The sequence below is a fragment of the Pelobates fuscus genome, chromosome 8 (genome assembly GCF_036172605.1).
Source record: "Pelobates fuscus isolate aPelFus1 chromosome 8, aPelFus1.pri, whole genome shotgun sequence".
Lineage (NCBI taxonomy): Eukaryota > Metazoa > Chordata > Amphibia > Anura > Pelobatidae > Pelobates > Pelobates fuscus.
Genome location: NC_086324.1, coordinates 142333415 through 142360051, shown reverse-complemented (window position 1 = coordinate 142360051; position 26637 = coordinate 142333415). Strand labels below are relative to the sequence as shown.

At 42.2% G+C, this 26637-nt stretch overlaps 1 protein-coding gene across 1 annotated transcript in view; it reads right to left on the bottom strand.

The window, feature by feature from the left end:
* DNAH3 (dynein axonemal heavy chain 3) overlaps window positions 1-26637 on the bottom strand; it is a 355798-nt gene that overhangs the window by 314408 nt on the left and 14753 nt on the right. Inside the window, exon 2 of the mRNA XM_063430376.1 lies at window positions 474-569. Within this exon, the coding sequence (XP_063286446.1) occupies window positions 474-569 (96 nt within the window). The remainder of the gene's footprint in view (window positions 1-473; window positions 570-26637) is intronic.

Below are 26637 nucleotides of genomic sequence, written 5' to 3'. Positions count from 1 at the left end.
CTTAATGATCCAATTTCATCCCAGGAGGTACCAGAGGTTATATTAAATTTCAAAAAAATAAAAAACTCCGGGTCCTGATGGTTTTTCGAATCTATTTTATAAAATATTTGCAGAAAATATTGTGGAACATATAGCAGATACCTTTAATCAGATTGTATTATCAAGTTGTTTTCCTTCTGAAAAGCTTAGAGCAAATATTTTACAGATTGTAAAGCATGACAAAGACCCTACTAGGGTAGAAAATTACAGTCATATTTCATTGATAAACGGGGATGTAAAGGTTTTCTCTGCGATATTGGCGAAGAGATTGAAGGAAATTCTAAGTACTATAATTGATAGAGATCAAATAGGCTTCATGCTGGGTAGAATGGCCTCAAATAATATCAGAAGAATTATTGACATAGTGGACCATGTGAATAGGAAAAAATTTGTGTATGTATTACAAATGCCCACTTTCACCATAACATCCATACCTTATACAGGTCTGATGGCTCTTTGTCAGATGTTGTAGGCCATGGTGGGAGCCCAGGTAGACCTCGTGAATGACTCATATTGTGCACAGAGTTCACCTGTGACTAAAGAGAATAGAAAAGACTGAATGAGGGTAGTTAAGTAATGTACGCTTAAGCAGTCAAAAAGAGGGTCTCAAAATATCATAATTTTTTTTCACAGTGCCAACAAGCTATGGAGTTCTGAAAGAGTATTACAAACAAAGCATAAAACTGGCATACAACTGGTACATGGAAGAGGCTGGGTTTGGCTTCCACCATTACCATATTACTCATTGCATACCTTTACCTCACCTTACTGAGTATGCTAAATGCATACCTTGCTCCACTTTGTTGGATCTACTTATTGCATACATTCCCCCACATTACTAAATCCGTTAATTGTGTGCCTTACTTCATCTTACTGAATCCGCTCATTGTGTACCTTACCTCACTTTACTGAATTTGCTCATTGTATGCCTTCCATCACCTTACTGAATCAGCTCATGGTGTTCCTTCTCCCATCTTACTAAATACACCCACTGCATGCCTTCCTTCATCTTACAGAATCCACTCATTGTTGCATATCTTCCTTTATCAAACGTAAAGTCACATAAAGACACTATAGTTCTCAAAACAACTAGCTTAATTAAGCAGTTTTGGTGTGTAGATCATGCCTCTGAAGTTTCACTGCTCAATTCTCTGCCATTATGAGTTTAATCACTTTTGGTTTTGTTTATGCAACCCTAGCCACATCTCCCCTGGCTGTGACTGACACAGCCTGCATGGAAACAAAATATTTTAATTTTCAAACAGATGTTACTTGAGTTTTTAATTCATGCTCTGTAAATCAAACTTTAATTTTAGATTATGCTAGCTTTAGTGTACTAATAATCTTAATTTTAATAATGACAGGAGGCGAGTATTTTGCATATCTCTCTTTACTAACTCCATACAGCAGTAAAGAAACACATAGAAAAAAGAACCAATCACAGGAGAGCAGGATATACACAAGGCAATGTGACCTTATCTTTTCCTCTTTCATAAAGCGACAACAAGCAGAAGTAAATATATAGCAAACAATAAAACTAATAATAACTCCAAGTTCCCATGTGCGAAGGAGGAAACTTCCAAAGAATTCTATTCGAACAACGAAAAAGAGTTCAGGGTTGAGACAAATCTCCAATAGTTTCACGTGAACTGCCAATTATTTTCAAAGACGAATCATACTGAAAAGAGCATGAAAAGGAGAGAACCCAAACGGGTGTCTTACAAGAAGACAACCAAAAGGGTAGGAGCCCAGTCCAATCTTAAAGTTGGTAAAGTAGCAAAAAACAAAAAAATATTTATTAAAGTCTATTAAAAACTGGGACTGCGTAGTGATGAACAGAGTCCTATAAGGAGAGGGATAGTGGCATGGAGAGACGGCTTGCAATAAGCCAGGAAAACTGAAAAGCCTCTCACTAAAAAAACGAGAGGGAGGCAGTATGCTAAACCATGCAAAAATCAGGGTACAAGAAGCAGTAGGGGAGAAAAAAGGGGAAGGAGGGAGGAAAGAAGGGTATACACTCCCAAGCTATTCCCTTGCTCACTGTGCTAGCCCTTACTCTCCTAAATAACACCTTCGTGGGTGTTCTAATCTAGACTCAGTCCATACATCTAAAGCCCCAGGTACTAAACACTAAACAAACATAAGTGCAGAGTGCTAAAGTGCTCAAAGAAGTGAAAAACGACTGATCCCGACGCGCGTTTCGGCGTAACCGTACGCCGTCATCAGGGGTATCTGACAAGAGGCTGTCCCCGCGGTTTATTTTATATCAGTACCTCATTAAATCCACCTGGGTAGCTGCCAATCCGGGTGCTCGAAACATTCGTCCGTCTCACGAGTGGGGCTAGGGGGGGCGTGGTATGACACACCGCAAACCCCGCCCCTACTACCACGTGATGAGCGCCCGGGGAGAAAAAAAACGAGCGCACACAGATCGGGATAGAGGGATTAACCCTTAGAGTACACAATTAACTCCCATTGACGTTATGGATAACAATCCTTTAGTTTACTGTGGTATATATTATATGTAATGAAGGAGAAGAGAAGTGATTCATGGTTGTAGCTCATAAGTGTCAGGATCGGGACAGGGATCCAACACGCAGAGTACAAACAGGTGGTAGGTACGTATACTGGACCTTAGAATGGCCGGACTTAACGTAAGGAGTAAGTAGAGAATGGTCTAGGAACAAGCCGAGGTCGAGGGAACGAGAGGACAGGTAAGCGAGAGACAAGCCGAGTAAAAGGGTAACAGAGATAAACAGGGTAGTACAAACAAGCCGGGTCAGAACCAAAGAGACAACTAGAATACAAGAGCACTGAGTGACTAGACAGGCTAGAACCACGACAGGGCAATGAGCAGATACCGAAAGCCTTACTTTATACCTTGATTCTAGAGGGTAATCACGCCCCCGACGAGTCCTGATTAGTGCTCGGGACTTGACTGACAGGTCGAGCCGGGTTGGCGTCATGACGTCGACTACTGAGCGTCGCGTCATATAAGGAAGTGGATCCCTCGCGGTCGGCTTGTAAATGGCCGAGAGAACCGCGAGGAACGGAAGAAACAACCCCTCTGGGAGGATAAACGTCTAAGTCTCTCACCTCCTCTGAGGTAGAGACTACAGGTACCCTGACAGTACCCCCCCTCTCAGAAACGCCCACCGGGCGGAAGGAACCGGGACGAGATGGAAAACGGGAGTGAAAAGCCCTGTGGAGGCGAGGAGCATGTACATCCTCCTGAGGTACCCAAGTCCTCTCCTCAGGACCATATCCCTTCCAGTCAATAAGATATTGTAACTTCCCCCGGGAGATTCGAGAATCGATGATGGAGTTGATTTCATACTCCTCCTGACCCTCAACCTGAACAGAGCGAGGAGAGGATATAGTGGAGGAAAATCTGTTACAGACTAGCGGTTTCAGTAAAGAAACATGAAAGGAGTTAGGAATGCGTAAGGCAGCTGGAAGAGCTAGGTGATACGCAACTGGGTTAATTCGAGTCAGAACCCTGTAAGGGCCAATGTAACGAGGAGCGAATTTCATAGAAGGAACCTTCAAACGAATGTTTCTAGTACTCAACCATACCCTATCACCTGGAACAAAAACCGGAGCCGCCCTTCTGTGCTTATCAGCGTGTTTCTTGAACAACATGGAATTATGTAGGAGAATTTGTCGAGTCTGATCCCACAACTTCCTCAAATTGGCAACATGAACATCAACCGACGGTACCCCTTGGGAAGGAGAAACCGAGGGAAGAATGGAAGGATGAAAGCCATAATTCATGAAGAAGGGACTGGAACGAGTAGAATCACAAACGAGATTATTGTGTGCAAACTCCGCCCAAGGAATCAAACCGACCCAATCGTCCTGGTGTTCAGAAACAAAACAACGCAAATATTGTTCAATCTTTTGATTGGTACGTTCAGCAGCTCCGTTAGACTGAGGGTGATAGGCAGAAGAAAAATTCAATTTGATGCCTAGTTGAGAACAGAAGGATCTCCAAAAACGTGAAACAAATTGGGAACCTCTATCGGAAACAATTTCGGAAGGTATCCCAGATAAGCGAAAAATCTCTCTCGCGAATATCTCCGCCAATTCAGGAGAAGTCGGGAGTTTAGTTAAGGGCACGAAATGAGCCATCTTAGTAAACCTATCAACCACCGTGAGGATCACAGTCTGTTTTTTAGAAACAGGCAAATCTACAATGAAGTCCATAGCCAAACAGGACCATGGTCTCTCTGGAATGTTCAAGGCATGTAACAACCCACATGGAAGCGTATGGGGTTGCTTAGTCTTCATACAGACCTCACATGCTCCGATGAAATCCCTAATATCCTTCCGTAAAGGAGGCCACCAGAAATCTTTAGAGATCAAGGAACATGTCTTGCGAATACCCGGATGCCCAGCCGCCTTACTGTTGTGAAAACACTGTAAGAGTTCCAGTTGGAGTTCAGGAGGAACGAAATGCCTTGACCCAGGAGTCTGTCTAGGCGCCAGATGCTGCAACTTCATGATCTGACCAAGCAACGGAGAGTGAATCTTAAGACTCGTGTTGGCGATAATATTGCACCTGGGTACTATAGAAGACAAAACCGGCTCAGATATCGCAGAAGGTTCATATTGTCGAGACAAAGCATCGGCTTTAGAATTCTTAGAACCAGGTCTATAAGTGAGCACGTAATTGAAATGCGTGAGGAATAAAGACCAACGAGCTTGCCTGGAGGACAAGCGCTTGGCCTCCCCAATATAGGACAGGTTCTTGTGGTCTGTCAAAATAGTAACAGGATGTAAGGTGCCCTCCAGTAAATGTCTCCACTCCTTTAAAGCCATGATAACTGCTAGTAGTGCCCTGTCACCAATGTCATATCTGCTCTCAGGGCCTGATAGTTTCTTGGAAAAAAAAACACATGGATGTAAGGGCTTATCCACACCTAACCTTTGGGACAGGATGGCACCTATACCTGTCTCTGAGGCGTCTACCTCGAGTAGGAAAGGCAGAGTCGTATCAGGGTGAACTAAAATTGGTGCAGAAGCAAACAGTTCCTTGAGTGTTTTGAAGGCAAGAAGGGCTTCAGTAGACCAGTTCTTAGTGTCAGCCCCCTGTCTGGTCATATTGGTAATAGGAGCTATAATTGAAGAGTAACCCTTAATGAAGCGCCTATAATAGTTGGAGAATCCAATAAACCTCTGAATGGCCTTGAGGCCCCTGGGTAAAGGCCAATCCAAAATGGACTGGAGCTTATCCGGATCCATCTTAAACCCTTCCCCAGAAATCACATAACCAAGAAAGTTTATCTGGGATTGGTCAAAGCTGCATTTCTCCAATTTGCAGTACAGGCCATGTTGAAGAAGCTTGCGCAATACCCTTCTGACTTGTCTGTGGTGAGTCTCAATCTCTCTAGAGTGTATAAGTATATCATCCAGATATACAATAACGCAGTCATGTTGAAATTCCCTAAGAACTTCATTGATCAGGTCCTGAAATACTGCCGGTGCATTACAGAGGCCAAAAGGCATTACTGTGTATTCATAGTGCCCATAACGGGTATTGAACGCCGTCATCCACTCGTGTCCCTGCTGAATTCTCACCAAGTTATACGCCCCTCTGAGATCTAACTTGGTGAAAATCTTGGAGCCTTTTAGACGATCAAAGAGCTCGGTAATCAAAGGAATTGGGTAGGCATTTCTAATGGTTATTTTGTTCAAACCTCGATAATCAATGCAAGGTCTTAGTGTACCATCCTTCTTTTTAACAAAAAAAAACCCAGCCCCGGCAGGAGAGGAGGATCTCCTAATGAATCCTTTTCAAGGTTCTCACGAATATACTCCTCTAAGACTAAGTTCTCTTTAGTGGACAAAGGATATACATTACCCCTGGGGGGCATAGTACCAGGTAGTAGATTAATCTTACAATCAAAAGACCTGTGTGGAGGTAAAGTATCAGCATTCTTTTTGTCAAATACTGCCTTTAAATCCAGGTACAGGGGCGGTATTTGTACCTCTGTAGAGTAGGTAGAATTAATCGGTGTGTTAACTGCGCAAAGCGGTGACACTGTCCGTAAGCACCTGTCCTGACAACCCTGACCCCATGAGATTATCTCCCCTAATTCCCAATCAATAATAGGGTTATGTTTTTTTAACCAAGGGTACCCCAGGACTATGGGAACAGAAGGAGAAGAAATAAGCAATAAAGATATGTCTTCCTCGTGTAAGATACCAACAGTTAATTTAACGGGTATGGTTTCACGGAAAATAACAGGCTCAACTAAAGGTCTACCATCTATGGCCTCAACGGCCAAGGGTGTCTCCCTTAACTGGGATGGGATAGCGTGTTTGGTAACAAAAACTTGGTCGATAAAGCTCTCAGCAGCTCCGGAATCTATCAATGCCATAGTTTCTAGTACTCCCTTCTCCCAAGTTAAAGAAACGGGTAGCAGAAGCCTGTGATCTTTATAATTAAGATTAGAGGACAAAATAGAAACACCCAAGCCCTGTCCTCTAGAGAAACTTAGGTGCGAGCGTTTCCCGAGCGATTAGGACAATTTAGGCGTAAATGACCTCTGACTCCACAGTACATTCACAACCCCTCCCTTCTCCTGTACTGTCTCTCTTCTTCTGAGAGGCGAGTATTGCCTATCTGCATAGGTTCTGGAAAAGTGAGGTTGTGGATTCAGAACTTTGAAATGAAGGAGCTAGTTTAAAGGAAGGTCTACGGTTTCTCTCTCGAGTGTTCTGCCTCTCTCTTAAACGTTCGTCAATGCGAGAAATAAAAGAAATTAAATCCTCCAAATTTTCAGGAAGCTCTCTAGTAGCAACCTCGTCAAGGATTATGTCTGATAACCCGTTTAAAAATACATCTATATAAGCCTGTTCATTCCACTTAACCTCTGCCACCAAGGACCTGAACTCTAGTGCATAATCCACAAGTGTTCGGTTTTCTTGTCTAAGGCGCAACAGTAATCTAGCTGCATTGACCTTTCTACCTGGAGGGTCAAAAGTTCTTCTGAAAGCAGCTACAAAGGCATTATAATTATATACCAACGGATTATCATTTTCCCACAATGGATTGGCCCATCTCAAAGCTTTCTCAACAAGTAATGTGATAATAAATCCAACCTTCGCCCTATCTGTAGGATAGGAGCGGGGTTGTAATTCGAAATGGATACCTATTTGGTTTAAGAAACCACGACACTTCTCTGGAGAACCACCATAACGTACAGGTGGAGTGATACGGGAAGAAGCACCTACAGTGGCTACCTCTAGACCTGAACTCACAGGAGAGATAGAAGTATTACGCATCTCCTCTGGTTTATTACTAGAACGAGATAGCAACGCCTGTAGTGCTAGAGCCATCTGGTCCATTATGTGATCCATGGCGTCGAACCTAGAGTCAGAAGGACCAACCTGAGTGTTTGTACCTGCAGGATCCATTGGCCCTGTCGTAATGTCAGGATCGGGACAGGGATCCAACACGCAGAGTACAAACAGGTGGTAGGTACGTATACCGGACCTTAGAATGGCCGGACTTAACGTAAGGAGTAAGTAGAGAATGGTCTAGGAACAAGCCGAGGTCGAGGGAACGAGAGGACAGGTAAGCGAGAGACAAGCCGGGTCAGAACCAAAGAGACAACTAGAATACAAGAGCACTGAGTGACTAGACAGGCTAGAACCACGACAGGGCAATGAGCAGATACCGAAAGCCTTACTTTATACCTTGATTCTAGAGGGTAATCACGCCCCCGACGAGTCCTGATTAGTGCTCGGGACTTGACTGACAGGTCGAGCCGGGTTGGCGTCATGACGTCGACTACTGAGCGTCGCGTCATATATGGAAGTGGATCCCTCGCGGTCGGCTTGTAAATGGCCGAGAGAACCGCGAGGAACGGAAGAAACAACCCCTCTGGGAGGATAAACGTCTAAGTCTCTCACCTCCTCTGAGGTAGAGACTACAGGTACCCTGACAATAAGTGAGTATCAGGTAGCCAGATGGACAATTTGGTAAGAACCTGGCTAAATAGAAGCGGATACTATGTTACCACCTATGATACACCATGAATCAATAATTAAGTATCCTCCTAAATAGTTTATATACACAGGTAATAGTCTTAAATTTAGGGTCATGGCAAGGGATATTTAGTAGGGCACACACATAAAGGGGGTTAGGTAGATAGTAAGCCATCAATGCATGATGGAAATATAGACCTGGGGTAGCCACAAAATGTGAAATAGAAATAAATAAAGAATTATATACATATATACATGCTTAACTTGAGATATCATTATTTATCAGAATTCGGCAGTACTTTAAATAAATGGGGAGTAGGAGAAGCCTTCATTCAGCCCCATCGGTGAAAGTGTTTTTAAATGATAGATCCAAAATGCTTCTCTTTGTCTTAGTCTTAAGTCCCAATTCCCTTTCCTAGGGGGTTGTGGTATATGCTCAAGACCCATAAATCGAATGCCTGCTGAAGAGTGGTTATGATGTTGATGTAGGTGTCTCGAGACAGGCGTCTCCAGATGTCTCCTGACAGAGTTCACGTGCTCACGTATCCTAAGTCTAAAATGACGAAACGTCTTGCCCACATATTTTAGGCCACAGGAGCAGGTCAACAAATAAATTACTCCTGTTGTGTGGCAGTTGAAGAAGGAACGAGGTTTGAACTTCTTTAGATAACTGGTGTCAGGGACCATCTTGGATTGTCTACTGATAAATGGGCACGCACTGCAGTGACCGCATTGAAATGTACCCATTGGTAGGTATTTTTGAAAGTAGCCAGAGGGGGAGGTGGTCGAGAGATGACTAGGTGCTAGAATGTCTCTCAGGTTCCTGCCTCTTCTTGCTGTAATCGAAGGAAATGATGGCAGTATTTCTTTAAGGTGCTTATCAGATTTAAGGATAGGCCAGAACTTATTAAAGACATTTGACATAGTATCCCATCCTGCATCAAACGTACCAATACAGTGTATTTTGTTTTCCTCAGTCTTTCGACTCCCATCTATAATCAGAGTTTCCCGTTCAGTATGAATTGCTCTAAGGTATGCTCTTTTTAGAACCCTATTAGGGTAACCCTTGGTCTTAAACATATGACGTAAATCATTCGCCTTTAGTTTAAACTCTTCCATAGTAGAACAGTTCCGGCGAAGTCTCAAGTATTGACCTATAGGGATTCCAGACTTGAGTGGTGTGGGGTGATGACTGGACCAACATAAGAGGTTATTGGAGGCCGTCTTTTTCCTGTACAGAGTTGTTTCGATTTTGCCTCCAGACACCTGTAAAGTTAGGTCTAGAAAACAAAGTTTTTGACCCCCTACTTCACTAGTGAACCGTAAGTTGAAATCATTAATGTTAAGCAGGCGTACGAATTCATTGAATTTGTCTGATGTGTCTAGCCATATTAGAAACACATCATCGATATATCTTTTCCAGTAAAAGATCTGATCGATGTAAGATTTCAGCTTTGGGTCTAGCCTGATGCATCTCTCCCACCAGCCGAGATGGAGATTGGCATATGAGGGCGCGCAAGACGTCCCCATAGCTGTACCAGTGGTCTGGTGGAAGATTTTGCCATTAAACAGGAAGACATTACGGGTTAGAATGAATTCAAGTAGTTCAGTCACAAAATTCACATAGTGTTCAGGTAAGTCCGTTTCAAGTTTCAGCAGTTCACGAGTATGTTTAATACCAAGGTTATGGGGAATTGAGCTATAAAGGGCCTCCACGTCTAGGCTGCATAGAATAGCGTTTGGAGGTAAGATGAGGTTGGTTAGTAGGTTGAGCATTTGCTTGGTATCTCTGAGAAAAGATGGTAGCTTCTGCACTACTGGAGACAAGATTTTGTCAACATAAATGCTCGCATTTTGAGTTAAATTGTCACACCCGGAGACAATAGGCCTACCGGTTGGATCTGTTAGCGATTTGTGCACTTTAGGCAAACAGTAAAAGGTGGATAGACATGGTTGTTTTTGTGCACATAAACCCAAACTCATCTAGATTGATGAGTTGTTGATTAACTGCTTTTGTAATTAAGCTTTTTAACTCAATTTGGAATTGTTTCGTAGGATCTTTAGCTAGTACACGATAGGTACTTCCATCAGATAATAATCTTTCCGCTATACGAATATAGTGGTCTTTATTGAGTACCACCACATTCCCCCCCTTATCCGAGGGTTTAAAAATCAAATTCGTACAGTTCTGTAGTTTTTTCAGAGCTGATACTTCCTGTGAGCTGAGATTACCACTGGGGGATAGATCAAAATCCTCCACATTTATGTTTTCAATTTCCCTAGTTACCATTTCGAGAAATACCTCCAGATTTTTATAATCTTGAAAGTGTGGAGTGAACTTACTCTTGGGTTTCAAATTAGTATATGGAATGTCATGATGTACAGAACCATCCCCAGAGTTAAGTAGTTCCACAAGCGTATCAAGGCACTCCAGGTCTTTTGGTGATAGGCCCAGATTTTGTGCCTTAGTTTCTTTTCGTACTGCATGATATTTATATAGAGCCAACTTCCTCACAAATAGATTAACATCCTTGGTCCAGGTGAACTTGCTAAATGTTGGAACGGGTACAAATGATAGTCCCTTCTCCAGTACGCTAAGTTCAGTTGCGCCAAGGGTAGTATCTGAGAGGTTAATGACGCGCAGGGAAGACTCTTTTATTCCCTGCGTCGTCTCTGACCTCTGCCTCGGTATCTGGTGTGCGGACCCTGAGTTAGGTCCGCTTGTCTCAGGCCTAAAAAATCCACCCCTTTCTTAAGAATGCTTTTAGGTGGATTTCTAGGGTTAGGAACTTGGGACTTTTCTGTTTCCGTATCTGTTGAGTCATACTCAGATGTACTGAATTGATCAGAGTCCACTTTTGACCTCTTTTTAAAGGAACGGTAGACTCTACCTTGTTCGAAATCCTTTATGTCTCTCATATATTTCTGATGTTTCCTCACTTTTATTATATGTGAGAATTTATCCAAATTGGATTTCAATTTTATTTCTAGTGTCTCGAATTGTGGTTCTGCTTTAAAGCCCTGGACCAACTCAATTTCTTTGTCCAATTCAAGTTGAACATTGGTTAATTTCATAGACTCGTATTTACAGATGATATTCATGAATGTATTTGAGCACTTAGATGCTGCCTCATCCCATTCCTTATAAAACTCTTCCATCTCAACTTGTCTTGCCAGGAAAGTCTGAACCCTTAACCCTCTAGGTATAATGTTTTTGGAGATATATTTTTCAAGGGTAGAGACTTCCCAGCTTATCTTTATCTGCTGTTTGAAGAGTTTGGTTAGTTTATTGAAACTAGTGTGAATATTAGGGGGAGACAGTGTTTCTAATGTACTATCTGTACAGAAAGCTGAATCAACGTCCGCACACCAGGTACTTGCATTAGGCTTATTGGATAGAAAGCCTCTAGTTTTTTTAGTGAGAGGCTTTTCAGTTTTCCTGGCTTATTGCAAGCCGTCTCTCCATGCCACTATCCCTCTCCTTATAGGACTCTGTTCATCACTACGCAGTCCCAGTTTTTAATAGACTTTAATAAAGATTTTTTTGTTTTTTGCTACTTTACCAACTTTAAGATTGGACTGGGCTCCTACCCTTTTGGTTGTCTTCTTGTAAGACACCCGTTTGGGTTCTCTCCTTTTCATGTTATTTAATTTCTGGGTTACCCCCTATCACCCAGTCTAGGTGACCGTCTCTCTAGGTACGATGGGTACGATTTTCTCTTCCCAGTCTTCTGGCCCCTTGAGGTCTCTATCTTTCATACTGAAAAGAGAATGTGTGACAGGTTTAGATATAGTCACGAACATGTAACTCCAATTAAAGTACCACCTAACATCCCATTGGAGAATATAGTAACTATAATCTGATAACTGAGTAATTGTAATGAGAACTCTAATGAGGATTCCATATTAATGGAAGTACGAACATATCATATAAGCACCAATGTGAGAGGCAAACCTACCTTAGCACCTGATATCTGCAAATCAAACTAATAGAAAGGGTGGGCAGCGAAGCGGGGGGGTGGGGGGGGGATGCTCACCTCCTGTCATTATTAAAATTAAGATTATTAGTACACTAAAGCTAGCATAATCTTGAATTTTACCACATGACAGGAGGCTTCGTATTTTGCATTTTTAACGCTGAGAAAAGAGTATAGAACTAAATAAGAGTCCTACGGTATGCCGAGAGACCCAGTATTCGGCGTTGTGGGGAGGTCTTCCCCGGGGAACGCCCACATATACACCATCTAACGGGAAATTACACAAGACCAAGTCTGACCGTTTGTCAGCAGGATGTTTAGTCCCATAGAGTGAAAGGAGAACGACCTCCACAACTCATAAGCTGGAGATGTATGACATTGGGTAGTTGGCATCCTAGAGGATCCTAGTCCCTTGGGCATCCTCAGGTAGTGATACGGGCTGCAGTTCCGTCTCCATCCTCACATAAGGGATCAAGGTGCAGGACCGAACCAGACAGGCTGGGAATGTCCAGATGTAGGGGTAGGGTCGTCTCGTCCCTGGGTTCCCAGATTCCCAAGAGGTCCCCAGCAGCCTGCGATCATCTGCTGACCTGCCAAGAAACCCTCAAAGCGGGTCCAGGTCCCCAGGTAGCCGACCCTCCTGGGATAGAAGATGTGAGTCGGACTAAGCGCGATCACCATCGTGCCTTGACTTATACTGTGACGAGTGGTAATATCCAAATCAGTCGTCCCCTATGAGATGTGTCTCCCCCGGGAGACGGATTGATCTTCTGTGAAGAAGACGGGGATCGAAGGAGCCTACATGTTGTCTGATAAACGTGAGTTGGTCCATCCCTGTCACGATTGGGGGAACCAAACACGCTAACACACACACAGAAAAGGCGCTGTACCGGACCTTAGAGTGGCCGGGCTAAGCACACAAAGAATAGTCAGGAGACAAGCAGAGTAAGGGGAACCAGAAGACAGAATAACGAGAAACAAGCCGAGGTCAAAGGGTAGGAGAAAGTCACAAAGTCAGATAAACAAGCCAGAGAGTACGTAACCAGAAGCACAAGTTTCAGTAGCAATACTAGCAGGCAAAGACCAAAACAGGGCAGGGAGGAACAGGAAAGGTAAGTATTTAAATCATAAGGTTAATTCTGATTGGATAATTTCCAACCAGAATTAACAATCACACGTGGGAGATATCTAAGCCTCCCACTGTGATTGAGGCACTGTGTCTTTTAACGCCGGGTCAGGTGGCTGACCCCGGCGTGTAATATATTTGGCGGACACCCAGCGTGCAGCGTCATGCATGCTGTCGCTGGGGGACGTAGAGAAAGACGCGGGCGGCATCCGAGGCTGGAAGGATGCCACTCGTCGAGCCCACGAGGAGGAGGGGACCGCGGATGGCTGGAGGGTGAGTACCGCGAGCGGAGTGCAGCCTCCCCTCGCAGCCGCCCGCGGGATCCTGACAATCCCGGTGGATGTGAAACCTGACCGCCTAATCTGTGGTTACCTGCAGTAGGGTGCAGCCGATCTAGTACTTCTTTATCAATCCATGTATTGTGAAGTATAGGACCAAGAAGTCTAGGTATAAAACGTACAGGGTCACAGTAGTGTCGCGGAGAGTCATACGAATATTCCCAAGTTGTGGAATAGTCTACGAATCCTCTGAGCGAATAGTCTTCTACAAGAGGTTCCAGCTGGTTCTCGGATGAACGTGGGTGTTGACGAGTTTTCAGTTCCCTAGAGTGATCTGAATGAGGTTCTCCCGGAAGAGAGTTTCAGTGATTTAATGAATGGTGGCAGCAGATTAGTCAGGAAGAGAGGTACCACGAAGAGGCATAACTTTAAACAGTACCCACAACAGAAACAGCAATAACTTAAAGGGACACTGTAGGCACCATAAGTGTTTCATCTCATTGAAGTGATTATATTGCCTGGAGTCCCCTGGCGCTGTCCTTCCCTGCAGCATTCAACCACTTTTAATATAAATATTGTTATTTAACATTAAATATTTAATAATATTAATATTTATTAATATTATTAAATATTTAATGTTAAATAACAATCCTCAGCAGCCCATACTCTCTGTGCTGTTTGAGCTAATGACTACATTCAACCTACCACAGCACCCATTGCTGGTATGAATTTGTATGGCTACAGGGAAGTGTGTAATATTTGCCTTAGCAAATGGACCCTCATTTTTTGTTAATCTGTTCGAAAATGGTTTAACACTAAATAGAGGGACAGTGCTCTTGACTCCAATCATTATAACCAATTCCATTTAGAAGAAATCTTTATAGTGCATACAGGGTCCATTTCAATGGCTCTAGTAAATCACTCGAGCTTCAAGACAAATGACCCTAATAACATATTGTAGCGGAGGCCTGATATTCCACAGGTTAACTCCACTATAGATCCCAGTGAGGCTCAGGAACAAGCAGTAAAAACACCATGAAGCAGTAATTCCAGCAAATAAAGTAATCCACGAATATCCCCATACAGATCCCAATGACTGGACGACACACAGCATCAGGAGCACAACTGATGTTTAATGACAGGGACTCTGCTTTTATGCATTGCTTCCCTGCAAGGGAGACGCCCACAGGCAATTAGGCATTAACCAATCATATAACGGTTACATCCCACATATTCCCTCCCCTTTGCTTGGGAGGTAATTGAGTTTCTTACTGTATCGCCTCAATTATCTCCAAGCTGAAACTTATAAATTTTTATACAATTGTATAAATTTATGATTTTGTATTACATAGGAATAAAACTTATATTTTTATGAACCACACAACTTGGGGAAAAACATATTAAAAATGTGTACAAATCAGTTCAGTGGTTCCCGAGATATTGAAAAAGTCTCTTTGGACCGACCGCACGCCTGTTTGCATGCCCAAAACAGTTCCACAGATTCAGGCTGTGTGGTCGGTCCATTTCTGCCTTGAAAATTGACAAAGTCCCATCCGAAGGCGGCGTTCGACTAGTCGAACGCACTTCGACTTCTGTCGAAGTGTCGAAGTAGAACGGGGTTAAACTGCTGCGGTGTTCGTTAGTCGAGTGGCAATCTATTTCCCATGAAAAAGATGACAAAGTCCCATTCGAACGGGTGTTCGAATCTTCGAATGGGACAGAGTCTCCAGCCGCGGTGTCGAAGGGAAGGGGAAGGTACAGGTCGACCGCGTTTGACTGCATTATAATGGCCGCCGCCACGTGTTCGATTGTCTAATGGCGGCCACTTCGACTACTTCGGCACTTCGGCTGCATCCAAAGTGCCATATCAAACGTATCCATTCTTTGCACCACACAATTAAAAGGGCCAGAAACAGCTTTTGTCTTTAAGTGCAAGGCACGGTGGATGATGGCAATAAAACAAAGGGTAGAGGTTCTCAGGTAACATGGTAAGTGGCTGATGCAGATCAAATGCCAAACAGGGGCATCTGTTACAGATGGGACAGCCAAAAAGGGGCTCCGCTACAATAATAATATCCTTATTCAAAATATGTCAACCAGCGTCACTACCTGCCTCACTGGTGTGTATCTATTGTTTGCAGGGAAGCTTCTGATAGACAGATAGCAACAATTGCCACACATGTTCCATAGATCTCAATGCTTCTCTATGGGTGGATTTGACAGAGATCATCAGTATCATCACAATGGGAGGAGTGAGCTATAAAAACGAAAACCATCTCAGAACTAGAAACATGTGAATTTAATAACTTTTTTTAATAAAAAAGAGTGAAATAGATCAAAATTAAAAATGAACGCTCCAACATTAAAATTAAACCCATTTATTTTTTAACAATTGATTTTTCCTTTTTTTTTTTTTTAAATGGGCACTTTAGAAAGGAACAGCCAGAGTTGAAAGAAAACATATCTAATGGGAAAAAAGTTAAAAAGAAAAATTGTCACATCAAGCTATGTGATGAGCAAAATATATGTATTTTTTTTTGTTAGCCTTGCTGCGTGTAACATTTGGCAGAGATGTCAAAGTCACACGCCCATGGCCATGGCTGAGAGAAGAGACATCCTTCACAATTGCAAATTATTCCCTCTGGATCTATACAATTAATTTTGACTAAACGGACACAAATCAAGGAATAAAAAAAATTAAAAAAACAAAAACAAAAGATCCTCCTGTGCTCTGACTGTGCTATCCTGGAGGGCTTACTGCGATTACAGGCAACTCTTAAAATTAATAGTGAGTGCACTGTACAACCAACTTTCAATAATTCAGATTTGTTCTTGTGCTTAGTATGGCCGTTTGTTTTCATTATTGATTGATTTTGAAACAACATTTATACATTTATAGGTAAAAGAAGACTGCGTACATTCAGGTGCAGTAACTTACATTACAATACTGGCTTTTCTTTTGTGCACAAAAAGTTTGTCGGAAGACTGAACACCAGTTTCTCTACTAAATATATAGCTTAATAAAGATTATGGTGTTTGTAAAGACTCAGGAAGTTGGAATTACTTTTTATAAATCTTTCTTTTTTTTCTTTTTTTTTATCTAGTAGCTGACACACTTAACACAAATTGCTGTTCAGTGCATCAATAATTCCTCTTTTAGAGAGAGGCTGCTCCAATTATAAAAGATACAGGTTTATAGCCTCAGCGTTCAACAAGAAGAAAGAGAGACTAGAAAAGGCTGCAAATTCTTTTTGCATTGTTATACAAAAATAGAGTCCACTAAGTACAGCATATGACTCCTATGTCATTTCTTATACGAGATCACAGAAAGCTTTTTTGTGTGTGTGCAGTTATTACAATTGACGTTGAATGTATCTTTGACGAAGCGTAACGAGTATAAAAGTTTCTGCTATCCAGAGCAGATTAAAGAAATGTGCGTCGCCTCGGGCAACATTTTAACAATTAGTCTTAATTTAGTCAAATACAAATGGAAATTTGAACAGTGAAATACCATGGAACTTTTATACAGTCACCCTAAAATATATTACTATAATAAAAAAAAAAAAAGGCTAAATATTTCAAATTGTGAAGCACTCCGCAATATGTTTTTGGATGGATATAAATAAATTAATAGAAAAAGTTATAAGAAGAAAATAAAGAAAAATAAAAAATAATAAAAAAAAGAAAATAATAAAAAATAAAAAAAGTATTAAATTATTAGTATGATACAATAAAATAATTATATTAATACAAAGAAGAATAATAAGAATTAATATAAATATAAAGATAAAAATTAAATTCAAAAAAATAATCTGGTTCTATATATATTGATGTGTGTTCTATACTCCCATCTCACCTGACATGACAGCTAAACCAAGACAAATCCTATGAAGAAGACCCTATCCATTTTTCCCCATATAGTCTTATATTTATTAACTAAAGTGATAATTCAAAGTAAATATCAAATTTAAAGTGATTCTGTCACTATATAATTACCTTACTTCAATCTGTTCCTCTTGTGTTCCTTGCTCCTAATCTGCTCTTATTTTCTTCTTTTTCCATCTATTCCTCCTAAAATGCATATGGCAAAGTATGGACTACTTTGCCTTATGTATTTTTCCTCTGCTTGACAAAACTTGAAAAAAAAAAGGCTGGGCTACTTTTGTTACGTTTTGACACTTCCCTAAGCCATCGCTTGTGATGGCTGTGGGAATAAGGTATTATTTCACTCATTGCAAAACAATATCTTTGGAGGCTCCATCGGTAACCTCCATAGACCTTATTGCTGTACACTTGCGCATTCACAAAAGTACTGTACTGATGTGGTCTTCTGACAGATGAAGGGCCAGGAGCTAAAGATGATCCACTGTATACTGATGGCGGTGGCCTTGACGGACAGCTTCAGGTATGTAAAACTTGATTTCCTCTGCACCACAAAGCCACCAGACATCAAGCCATGAAGTCACCTTTAAATTATGCAAAGAACCCAGAAGGTAACAGAGGCACTTAAAGATCAAAGTAGCCTAACTAAAATCACAGCCAATTTGGAGATTTTTTCCAGTTTGGCTATTTTGACATTAAATTTGAAATTATTTTTGATTGCATTTTAGTAAATAAACCCTCTGTTGTTTTAGCCCATTTCCAAGTACTTTCTTTTTATGTTCCACATAGCAGGCAGAGTTACTTATTCTTTATGGCTTGGTAACCTAACATGCTCGCCAGCCTCCCATCACATTTTTGGGTTTGGCGTTTTGTTTATTGCAAAATACTTATTTCCAAGTGTGATCATATTTATATTTCTCTCTTTGTTGAGTAAATGTAAATGATAGTTAAAACCCCAGAGTGACATGGTCCTTATCATAATACTAAATTAAATTATCTAAGGATCATCGGATTAAAAATAAATATATAAATAAATCACATATCAATGAATTTTGGTTTGAAAAAAAAGTGGTAAAAAACAAGTTTGACATTTTTAAGTAAACATTCCATTTGCAACTACGATAATCACTATACTGAAGAGATAATTTTTCCAGAGAAGTTAAGTTACCATGACTACCTGATCATTTTGTGAATGTTTAATAACTGCTGTTTGGTGCTTACTGTGATTTTAATACTTTTTTTTTTTTAATGCTGTACACTCGTTAAAATTAATTTTTAAAATTCTCTGATAAAATCTCTTTTATGGTTTCCTCTTCCCGATGTCCTGTAAGTTAATTTTCTTTTAAAAGTAACATATATAATAGTCTTCATTATTAAATATGATATGTAGCATTCATGTTGTTTGTCTGAATTTCAGACTATTCTTCCTTTGTTATTATTCATGCCATTCAAAAAAGGTCTAACTAACAAATGTTTAATAGGTGGGCTACTGATGTTGACTTCCCGTAAGGACATCAAAAGCAACTTTTAATTGGCATCATGTGAGAAAGGTGGCTGTGGTTTTGCTGTGTGTTAACTCTGCCCACTCGGATCCACATATTTCATTATCTATATTAGCTGCTCCCACTAGCACTCATAGTTCAACTTGTTTTGTGAATTTGCTATCCACTCAACATGCCCTGAACCCTTGCACTGAGTCGGTATACAAGTTCAAAATTATCCAGACATTACATATAAATTACATTACAAAAACCAGACAGAGAGATCGATTAACAGGTAGATAAAGATCGGAAAAAAAAATGTCAACATGCAATTTAACGAAAAGGCAAAGGTAAAAAAAATTGAAGGGAATACAGAAGCAAGGTACGAAGTATGGTTTATGGTTTAACATTAACATTCTAAGAATATACAGCATATATACAGGCTGTGTGCCTTGAATATAGGTTAGATTGACAATGGTAACATAAATGTGTTCATTCCGCCCTGACTACCAAGAAAAGTCTCAGTTTGTATAAAACTGTTCATAAATGGAGGACAGTGTCAAGTCGCTCTAGGTATACGAACAACTGTAGTGGTTATATTACTTAGAATGCCTTTAACATTTGTTCTGTAGGATATTGCCCCTTAAAATAATTTTAGGGTAAAACTGGCTTTATGAATATAATATCTTTAAGAAAGAAAAAACAGGCATATTCTGAAAAACACTGTTTTCGGGGGAAAACAATTGTCAGGTGATGGTTCTGGTGGAAAATAAACGCCATACACAGTACACAGGCTGTGCAAAGTAAAGTCCATCCCTCAAGAACTAAATTTTCCAAAGAACTTGGAAGAGAAGATACAGGGAGACCAGTAATCTCCGTGAAGAATCTACAGAGTCTAATGACAGAGAGTAAAGCTATGGAGCCATCAAGATCTCTGCATAACACTATATGGCAAAGAAGAAAGACAAGATATTTTATTCAAAAAGTATCATCCATGAGAATATCACAGGTAAGTCAACATGGTTTGTAAGTGCTCCAATTGTCAATGTGGGGAAAAGATTTGTAATCACATAAGTCTATAATGACATTTTTTACCAAAAGAAGCGGAGAAGTGTAATGCAAAACTAGCATTAGCCATTTCTCAAGACACATCCCTGAGTAGGGATGAGTTTCACTTTTTTTTTTTTTTTTTTAAATATACTTCATAAAAAATCTATTTCCTTCCAATACTTGATAAAAGATTATTATATTAAAAATTTGTTTTGAGGTAACAATTGTCCTCATGTTCTCGCCCTCTAATTCTTGTGCCCATACAATACACAGAGCTGCTTACAATACAGAGTTACATAGCTTCCAATTCTGGCATCCTAAGAATTGGGATCAGAGGCATGATTGCGTCACTAGCTCCCCAAAAGGAGTAGACTAACTTACCAGAAAGGAGATGGATCCACCAGAGTTTAACCTTGTGTAAATGCATGCCAGGCTGCCTGACCAGTGTTTCAGTGCTCCCTGCAGAGTCCTACTGACCTAAACATAGCGCAAGTGTGTCTTGTGATGTGCTTGTGACATAAATGTTAGGGCCAGGTCCTTGGTGTCCTCAAAAGAGGGACAGCAGGGAATCAGTGGCGTATTAAGGGGGGAGAGCGGGAGGCCGTCCACCCCGGGAATCACAAGGTAGGGGGGTGCCACCAGGGCTGACCAGGCTTGGGGTTCTCGGAGCTGTGTGGCTGCACAGGGCAGCATAGCAGCAGGGGTGCCGGGTAGCCAACACAGCTCACACACGCAGGGGCTGGAAATGCAGCAGGAGTACTGCACGGCGAGTTGGAGGCAGAGCCAAACTGGCTGTGAGGGCGGAGCCAAACTGGATGCGGGGCGGAGCTAAAGGCAGCCTCCACTCGCTGCTCTTACTGCAGCACACTGAGGGGAAGCAGGAAGGATCCCCTGCTTCCCCAACAACTGCTCACCAGGGACTTCACTGACTCCTCTCCTCCTCCAGCCTAAACTGTCCGTAAGTGAGAGAGAGTGTGTGTGTGCAACTGGGATTGTGTCTGTCTGCCTGTGACTGTCTGATTGTGACTGTCTGCCTGTGTGTGTGTGTGTGTGTGACTGTCTACCTGTGACTGTATGTGATTGCCTATGACTGCATCTGCAACTGTCTGCCTGTGACTGCATCTGTGACTGTCTGCATGTCACTAAATGTTTGTGACTGTGTGATGCTGCCTGTAACTGTGTTACCGTCTGCCTGTAATTGTGTGTGTGTGTGTGTGTGACTGCCTGTAGCTGTGTGCGTGTGTGTGTGTCTGCCTGCCTGCAACTGTTTGTGTGTGACTGTCTGCCTGTAACTGTGTGTTTGATTGTATGCGAATGACTATGTGTCTGGGACTGTGTGCATGTGGCTGTATTTGACAGTATATGTGTATAACTGTGTACATCTGACTGTGTCGGACTGTCTTCGCCCTGCAGTGAGCCGGCATGTAACGTCATCGGCATCATTACAGGGTGTGCAAGGGACCTGTGCAGGAAGAGCACAGAGATCCCAGCAGCAACCACTGACCACCAGGGACTGAGGATTCACTCCAGCCCTCCCAGAGTAAGGTAGGGAGGCTGGGTGGACCTCTTAATTATGTGTATGTATGTGATGTTTGTGTGTGTCTAATTATGTGTGTATGTAATTGTGTGTCTGTGATTGTATGTGTGTGACTCTGTGATTGTGTTTGTGTATGTCTGTGTTTATGTGTGTGCATCTCTGTGGTTAAGTTTGTGTATATATACACAACCGCAGATACACACACACAGATATACACCTATTGTGTGTGTGTGTGTGTATATATAAAATAAATGTGTATGTGTTTGGTAGATAGTTCCCTTATTTGGTGTCCTTAAATACAGTAGTGCAATCCCACATAAGGATGACAAACAATGGAGTTATCTACTAAACAATTGAAATTAAGAAAAGGGCTTTTACATTTTGATCTTTTAGCTGTTTAGTAGATAATTCCCTAAATTGGTGCCCTTATGTGAGATTTCCATATTTAAAGATACCAAATTAGGGTGCTGTTTAGCAGATAGCCCCCTTATTTGGTGTCCTTAAATATGGCAATCCCACATAAGGGTAGCAAATTGGGGAGTTATCTGATAAACAGAGATCGAAGTTGAGAGGTGTCAGCCACCTCACAACAAGAAATCAGGGTGGCTAATGTGAATTATATGCAAATTTGTTGACTGATGCCAACGTGCATTGCATGCTGGCATCAGGCAGCCAATGGCAGCACATTACCCCACCCGTGACAACCAGTGAAAGGTTTTAGTGCCCCCATCCAGTTTTGTAGTGCCCCCCTATATATTGTTCCTACAGTCGCCACTGTGTCTGCATGTGTGTCAGTGTGCATATATGTGTGTATGTGTGCATATGTGCATACATCTTAGAATCTTGCTAACACACAAATACATCCCTGCATTTCAACGACACACTACATGCAAACCCCACCATATTTAACCACACCACTGCATTAAAAAAAACACTACATAAAAATGCATGCCTGCATTCAAACGCCAACACTACATACAAACACACCCCCTACATTCACTTACACATACTCCATGCAAAAACATGCTTACACTCACAAACAAAGAAACACTGCTTAGTGCTAAATAAAAAAAAATGCGCTTGTTTTACATTTTACTGTTGGGGGAGAGGTGGCAAAAATAGAACCCACCCCGGGTGCCAAATTCTCTAGGTATGCCCCTGCAGGGAATAAAAGAAGGACAGGGACAGAAAATAGGGACTGTCCTGATAAAAGCAGGATTGTTGGGAGGTACAGAGTTACCCATACAATATTTAGACCTTTAATATAAAGATATCCATGCAATACTCAAAGGTATGTACAATACAGAAATACCTATATAATACACAGAATGAGTACAATACAGATATATCCAGGGCTGGCGCTACCTGTTAGGCGGACTAGGAAGCCTCCTAGGGCGCCCCCTGGGGGAGAGAAGAGAGTGACATGGGAGGGGGGAAGAGAAGAGAGTGACATGGGAGGGGGGGAGAGAAGAGAGTGACATGGGAGGGGGGAGAGAAGAGAGTGACATGGGAGGGGGGGAGAGAAGAGAGTGACATGGGAGGGGGGAGAGAAGAGAGTGACATGGGAGGGGGGGAGAGAAGAGAGTGACATGGGAGGGGGGGAGAGAAGAGAGTGACATGGAAGGGGGGAGAGAGGAGAGTGACATGGAAGGGGGGGAGAGAAGAGAGTGACATGGAAGGGGGGGAGAGAAGAGAGTGACATGGGAGGGGGGAGAGAAGAGAGGGACATGGGAGGGGGGGAGAGAAGAGAGTGACATGGGAGGGGGGAGAGAAGAGAGTGACATGGGAGGGGGGAGAGAAGAGAGTGACATGGGAGGGGGGGAGAGAGAAGAGTGACATGGGAGGAGGGGAGAGAAGAGAGGGACATGGGAGGAGGGGAGAGAAGAGAGGGACATGGGAGGAGGGGAGAGAAGAGAGGGACATGGGAGGAGGGGAGAGAAGAGAAGATACATGGGAGGGGGAGAGAAGAGAGGGACATGGGAGGGGGGAGAGAAGAGAGGGACATGGGAGGGGGGAGAGAAGAGAGGGACATGGGAGGGGGGGAGAGAAGAGAGGGACATGGGAGGGGGGAGAGAAGAGAGGGACATGGGAGGGGGGAGAGAAGAGAGGGACATGGGACATGGGAGGGGGGAGAGAAGAGAGGGACATGGGACATGGGATGGGGGAGAGAAGAGAGGGACATGGAAGGTGGAGGGGAGAGAAGAGAGGGACATGGGAGGGGCGAGAGAAGAGAGGGAGATGGGAGGGGGGAGAGAAGAGAGGGAGATGGGAGGGGGAGAGAAGAGAGTGACAAGGGAGGGGGAGAGAAGAGAGTGACAAGGGAGGGGAGAGAAGAGAGTGACAAGGGAAGGGGGGAGAAGAGAGTAACAAGGGAGGGGGGGAAGAGAGTAACAAGGGAGGGGGGAGAAGAGAGTGACAAGGGAAGGGGGAGAGTGACATCCATCTCACACACACACACACACACACCAGTGGAGCCAGACTGCAGCTAGAGCCCATCATCCTCATCTGGTTGTAAGTAGGCAATCTAGTATATTGTTCGTGGCACTAATCTCTAACTTACCTCACATTAAAGAAACACTATAGTCCCCAGAACCACTGCAGCTTAATGTAGTGGTTCTGGTGTCTGTAGCCTGTCCCTGCAGGCCTTTTAATGTAAACACGGCGGCACTGCAGCACTGGTGTTAGTTAACATGGCAGATCATATGGGTGGGGCATTGTGATTTCACATGGGGGGGGGGCAAACTTTACTTTTGCCTAGGGCGGCAAAAATCCCTGCACCGGTCCTGGATATATCCATGCAAATAACAGAGACAGAAACAATGCAGAGGTACCCATACAATACAACAAAAACAGTACAACAAGGAAATACCAATACAATACAGAAAGCTGAGCATTATACACATATACCCATATAATACAAAGAATCCAGTACAATAACGAAATAACAGTACAATACAGAGAGCTGAGCATAATACAGAGATACCATACAATACATAGAACCCAGTACAATAAGGAAATACCAATATGATACAGAGAGCTGAGCATAATACAGAGCTACCCATACAATAAAAGAGCTAAATAGACTATCAAGGTACAATATAAAACAGGCAGAAATACTACAAACAGAGCTGGGCAAAATACGGAGATATCTGTAACTTTCAAACACAGGCAAGGTCACGGAGATAGATTACACAGAGCTGCAATACACAGATACCCACACAGTACAATATCTCTGTAGAATGCTCTCGTACTCTCTGTGTAACTAGCACTCGAGCGGTCTCTGAGTCTATAGCTCTCCATTTTCTGGCCTCATCTTACGTGGCATCCCTGCTATGACAATGTTAGATTTATAGTAAATATTGCTGCCGCTGTTACTATGAAACATGTCAGCTGCTATGTCAGGGAGCATAGGGTTAAAGGACAACTGTCATCAAATTTTCATTTTTCAAATGTTTACGTTTATCGACAACAATTATTATTTTTTTTAACTGATGTATGTTTATTTTTGTTTGCATTAAACGTAACTTTGTATCTAACTGAGCAGCCATGCCGGGTCAGACTCTACGGTTATCTGACCAACTGCCATTGAGCTCCCCATTCGTGCTGCTGTTATTGCTCTAACCGGAGAGAAATTGACGCCGCGGTCGGCAAAATACGTTGAGCAGCAGTTGGTCAGTTGACAGTTTTTGAGCCTACACTGGCCCACTGCCTGGGCTTATACAACTATTTTAATTATATAATCAATAATTAAAGTAGTAAAAATTAATTATTTAAATATTTAATTAAATAATAATATAAATTCCCTTGCTTAATCAGACCTGAGGCAGGCACCGAGGCTATTGGGGGGATATAGTTATACACGTGTAGCAAGTCCTCAATACGTGCTACTTCCAAGATGACTGCTTGGTCCTCTGTCCTGTGGGCACTGTAACTCCGCCCCCTGATGCCATCAGCCAATGATAGCCCTTGAATAGAGAGGCCAATAGAATGCATTCACTCATGGTGCAGCTGGCTCTGAATGGCAACTCATTAGGAGGCCTCTGGATGAACAAGAAGCCAACCTGAATAAGAAGATAACTTCACTAGCCCAGCCATTCTAAGGACTAGTAATAGAAAGTGTTTCCTTTTATGCTATTAGGATAGCATGCAAGTTCTGAATGTTGGGTCATACCCTTCATCTTGATACCCAGTTTCCATTAAGCTGTAGCTCACAGATGGATTGCTAATAAATTCAATACTCTTTTAAAGAGTGCAAGCTGTCTGAATTCTGTAATTCTATGATGGACTCATGGACACAGATGTTAACCAATGAAAGAAGACTGACTGAAGACTTTATGAACACCTTGTGGTAAGACTTCTCCCAGGGGCATGCTGGCAGCGGGGCTGTTTTCTCCTGAACCACTTGCATGCAGATGTTATGGGCTGCAATCTTACACCATTCTTCAACAGATTAACACAAGGCAGGACTTGTGTAAGGCCTTTGCTAGTATGAGTTTTTACATGACCTGTAATCTTAGTGTCCTCCAATCCTGGACTGGTTCGTTCACTAGGATATTACCCAGTGGGCCAGAGTAACATGCTGGTTTTCAATGGTAGCAATTTCCTGATAAAACAGACACTAAGCCCTTATGATCCTCAATTACCTATAAATGCCTATAGGCCTGATGCAGGCTAGCTGGGCTGAATGACTGACAAGGAGATCCAGCACCAATCTATTTATCTGACCTAGATGTATTCGTGTTAACATGCATAGCTGTTTTGCACTCTTTACACATATTCCCCACTGTTAGTTAGATAAGCCTAATTCAGCTCAGGAGCCATGCTGCCGACACACTCACAACAGACTAGGCCAGTCTACACTACCGTGCTCCTAGCTTGAGCCGCTAAATGAAACAAAGCATTGCCTCAACACTAGACGCACTTGCCCAGCAGAATACAAGCAGGACAAATCGGCAGCCAGTGAAACGCGAGTAATAAAATAGTACAAGTAATAGTGCAAGTAATACCATGTACCCTACTGTTATAATTGTTATTGAATTGCATGTGGATTGCCTTTGGGGTACCGCACGCACGTTGTGATTTACCTATGCACTGCAAAAATAAAGAATTTAAAAAAAAAAAAAAAAAAAAAAGAAAGTTGGACACCAGAAGTGTTTGAGTTTCTAATAGTTTTGTATCCTTACGAGAATATTAATAATAAATCTCAGATTGTTTCACAGTTGCTCATTTTGTTGTGTTGGAACTTACGTCCATAACAGCTTGTACGTTTTGC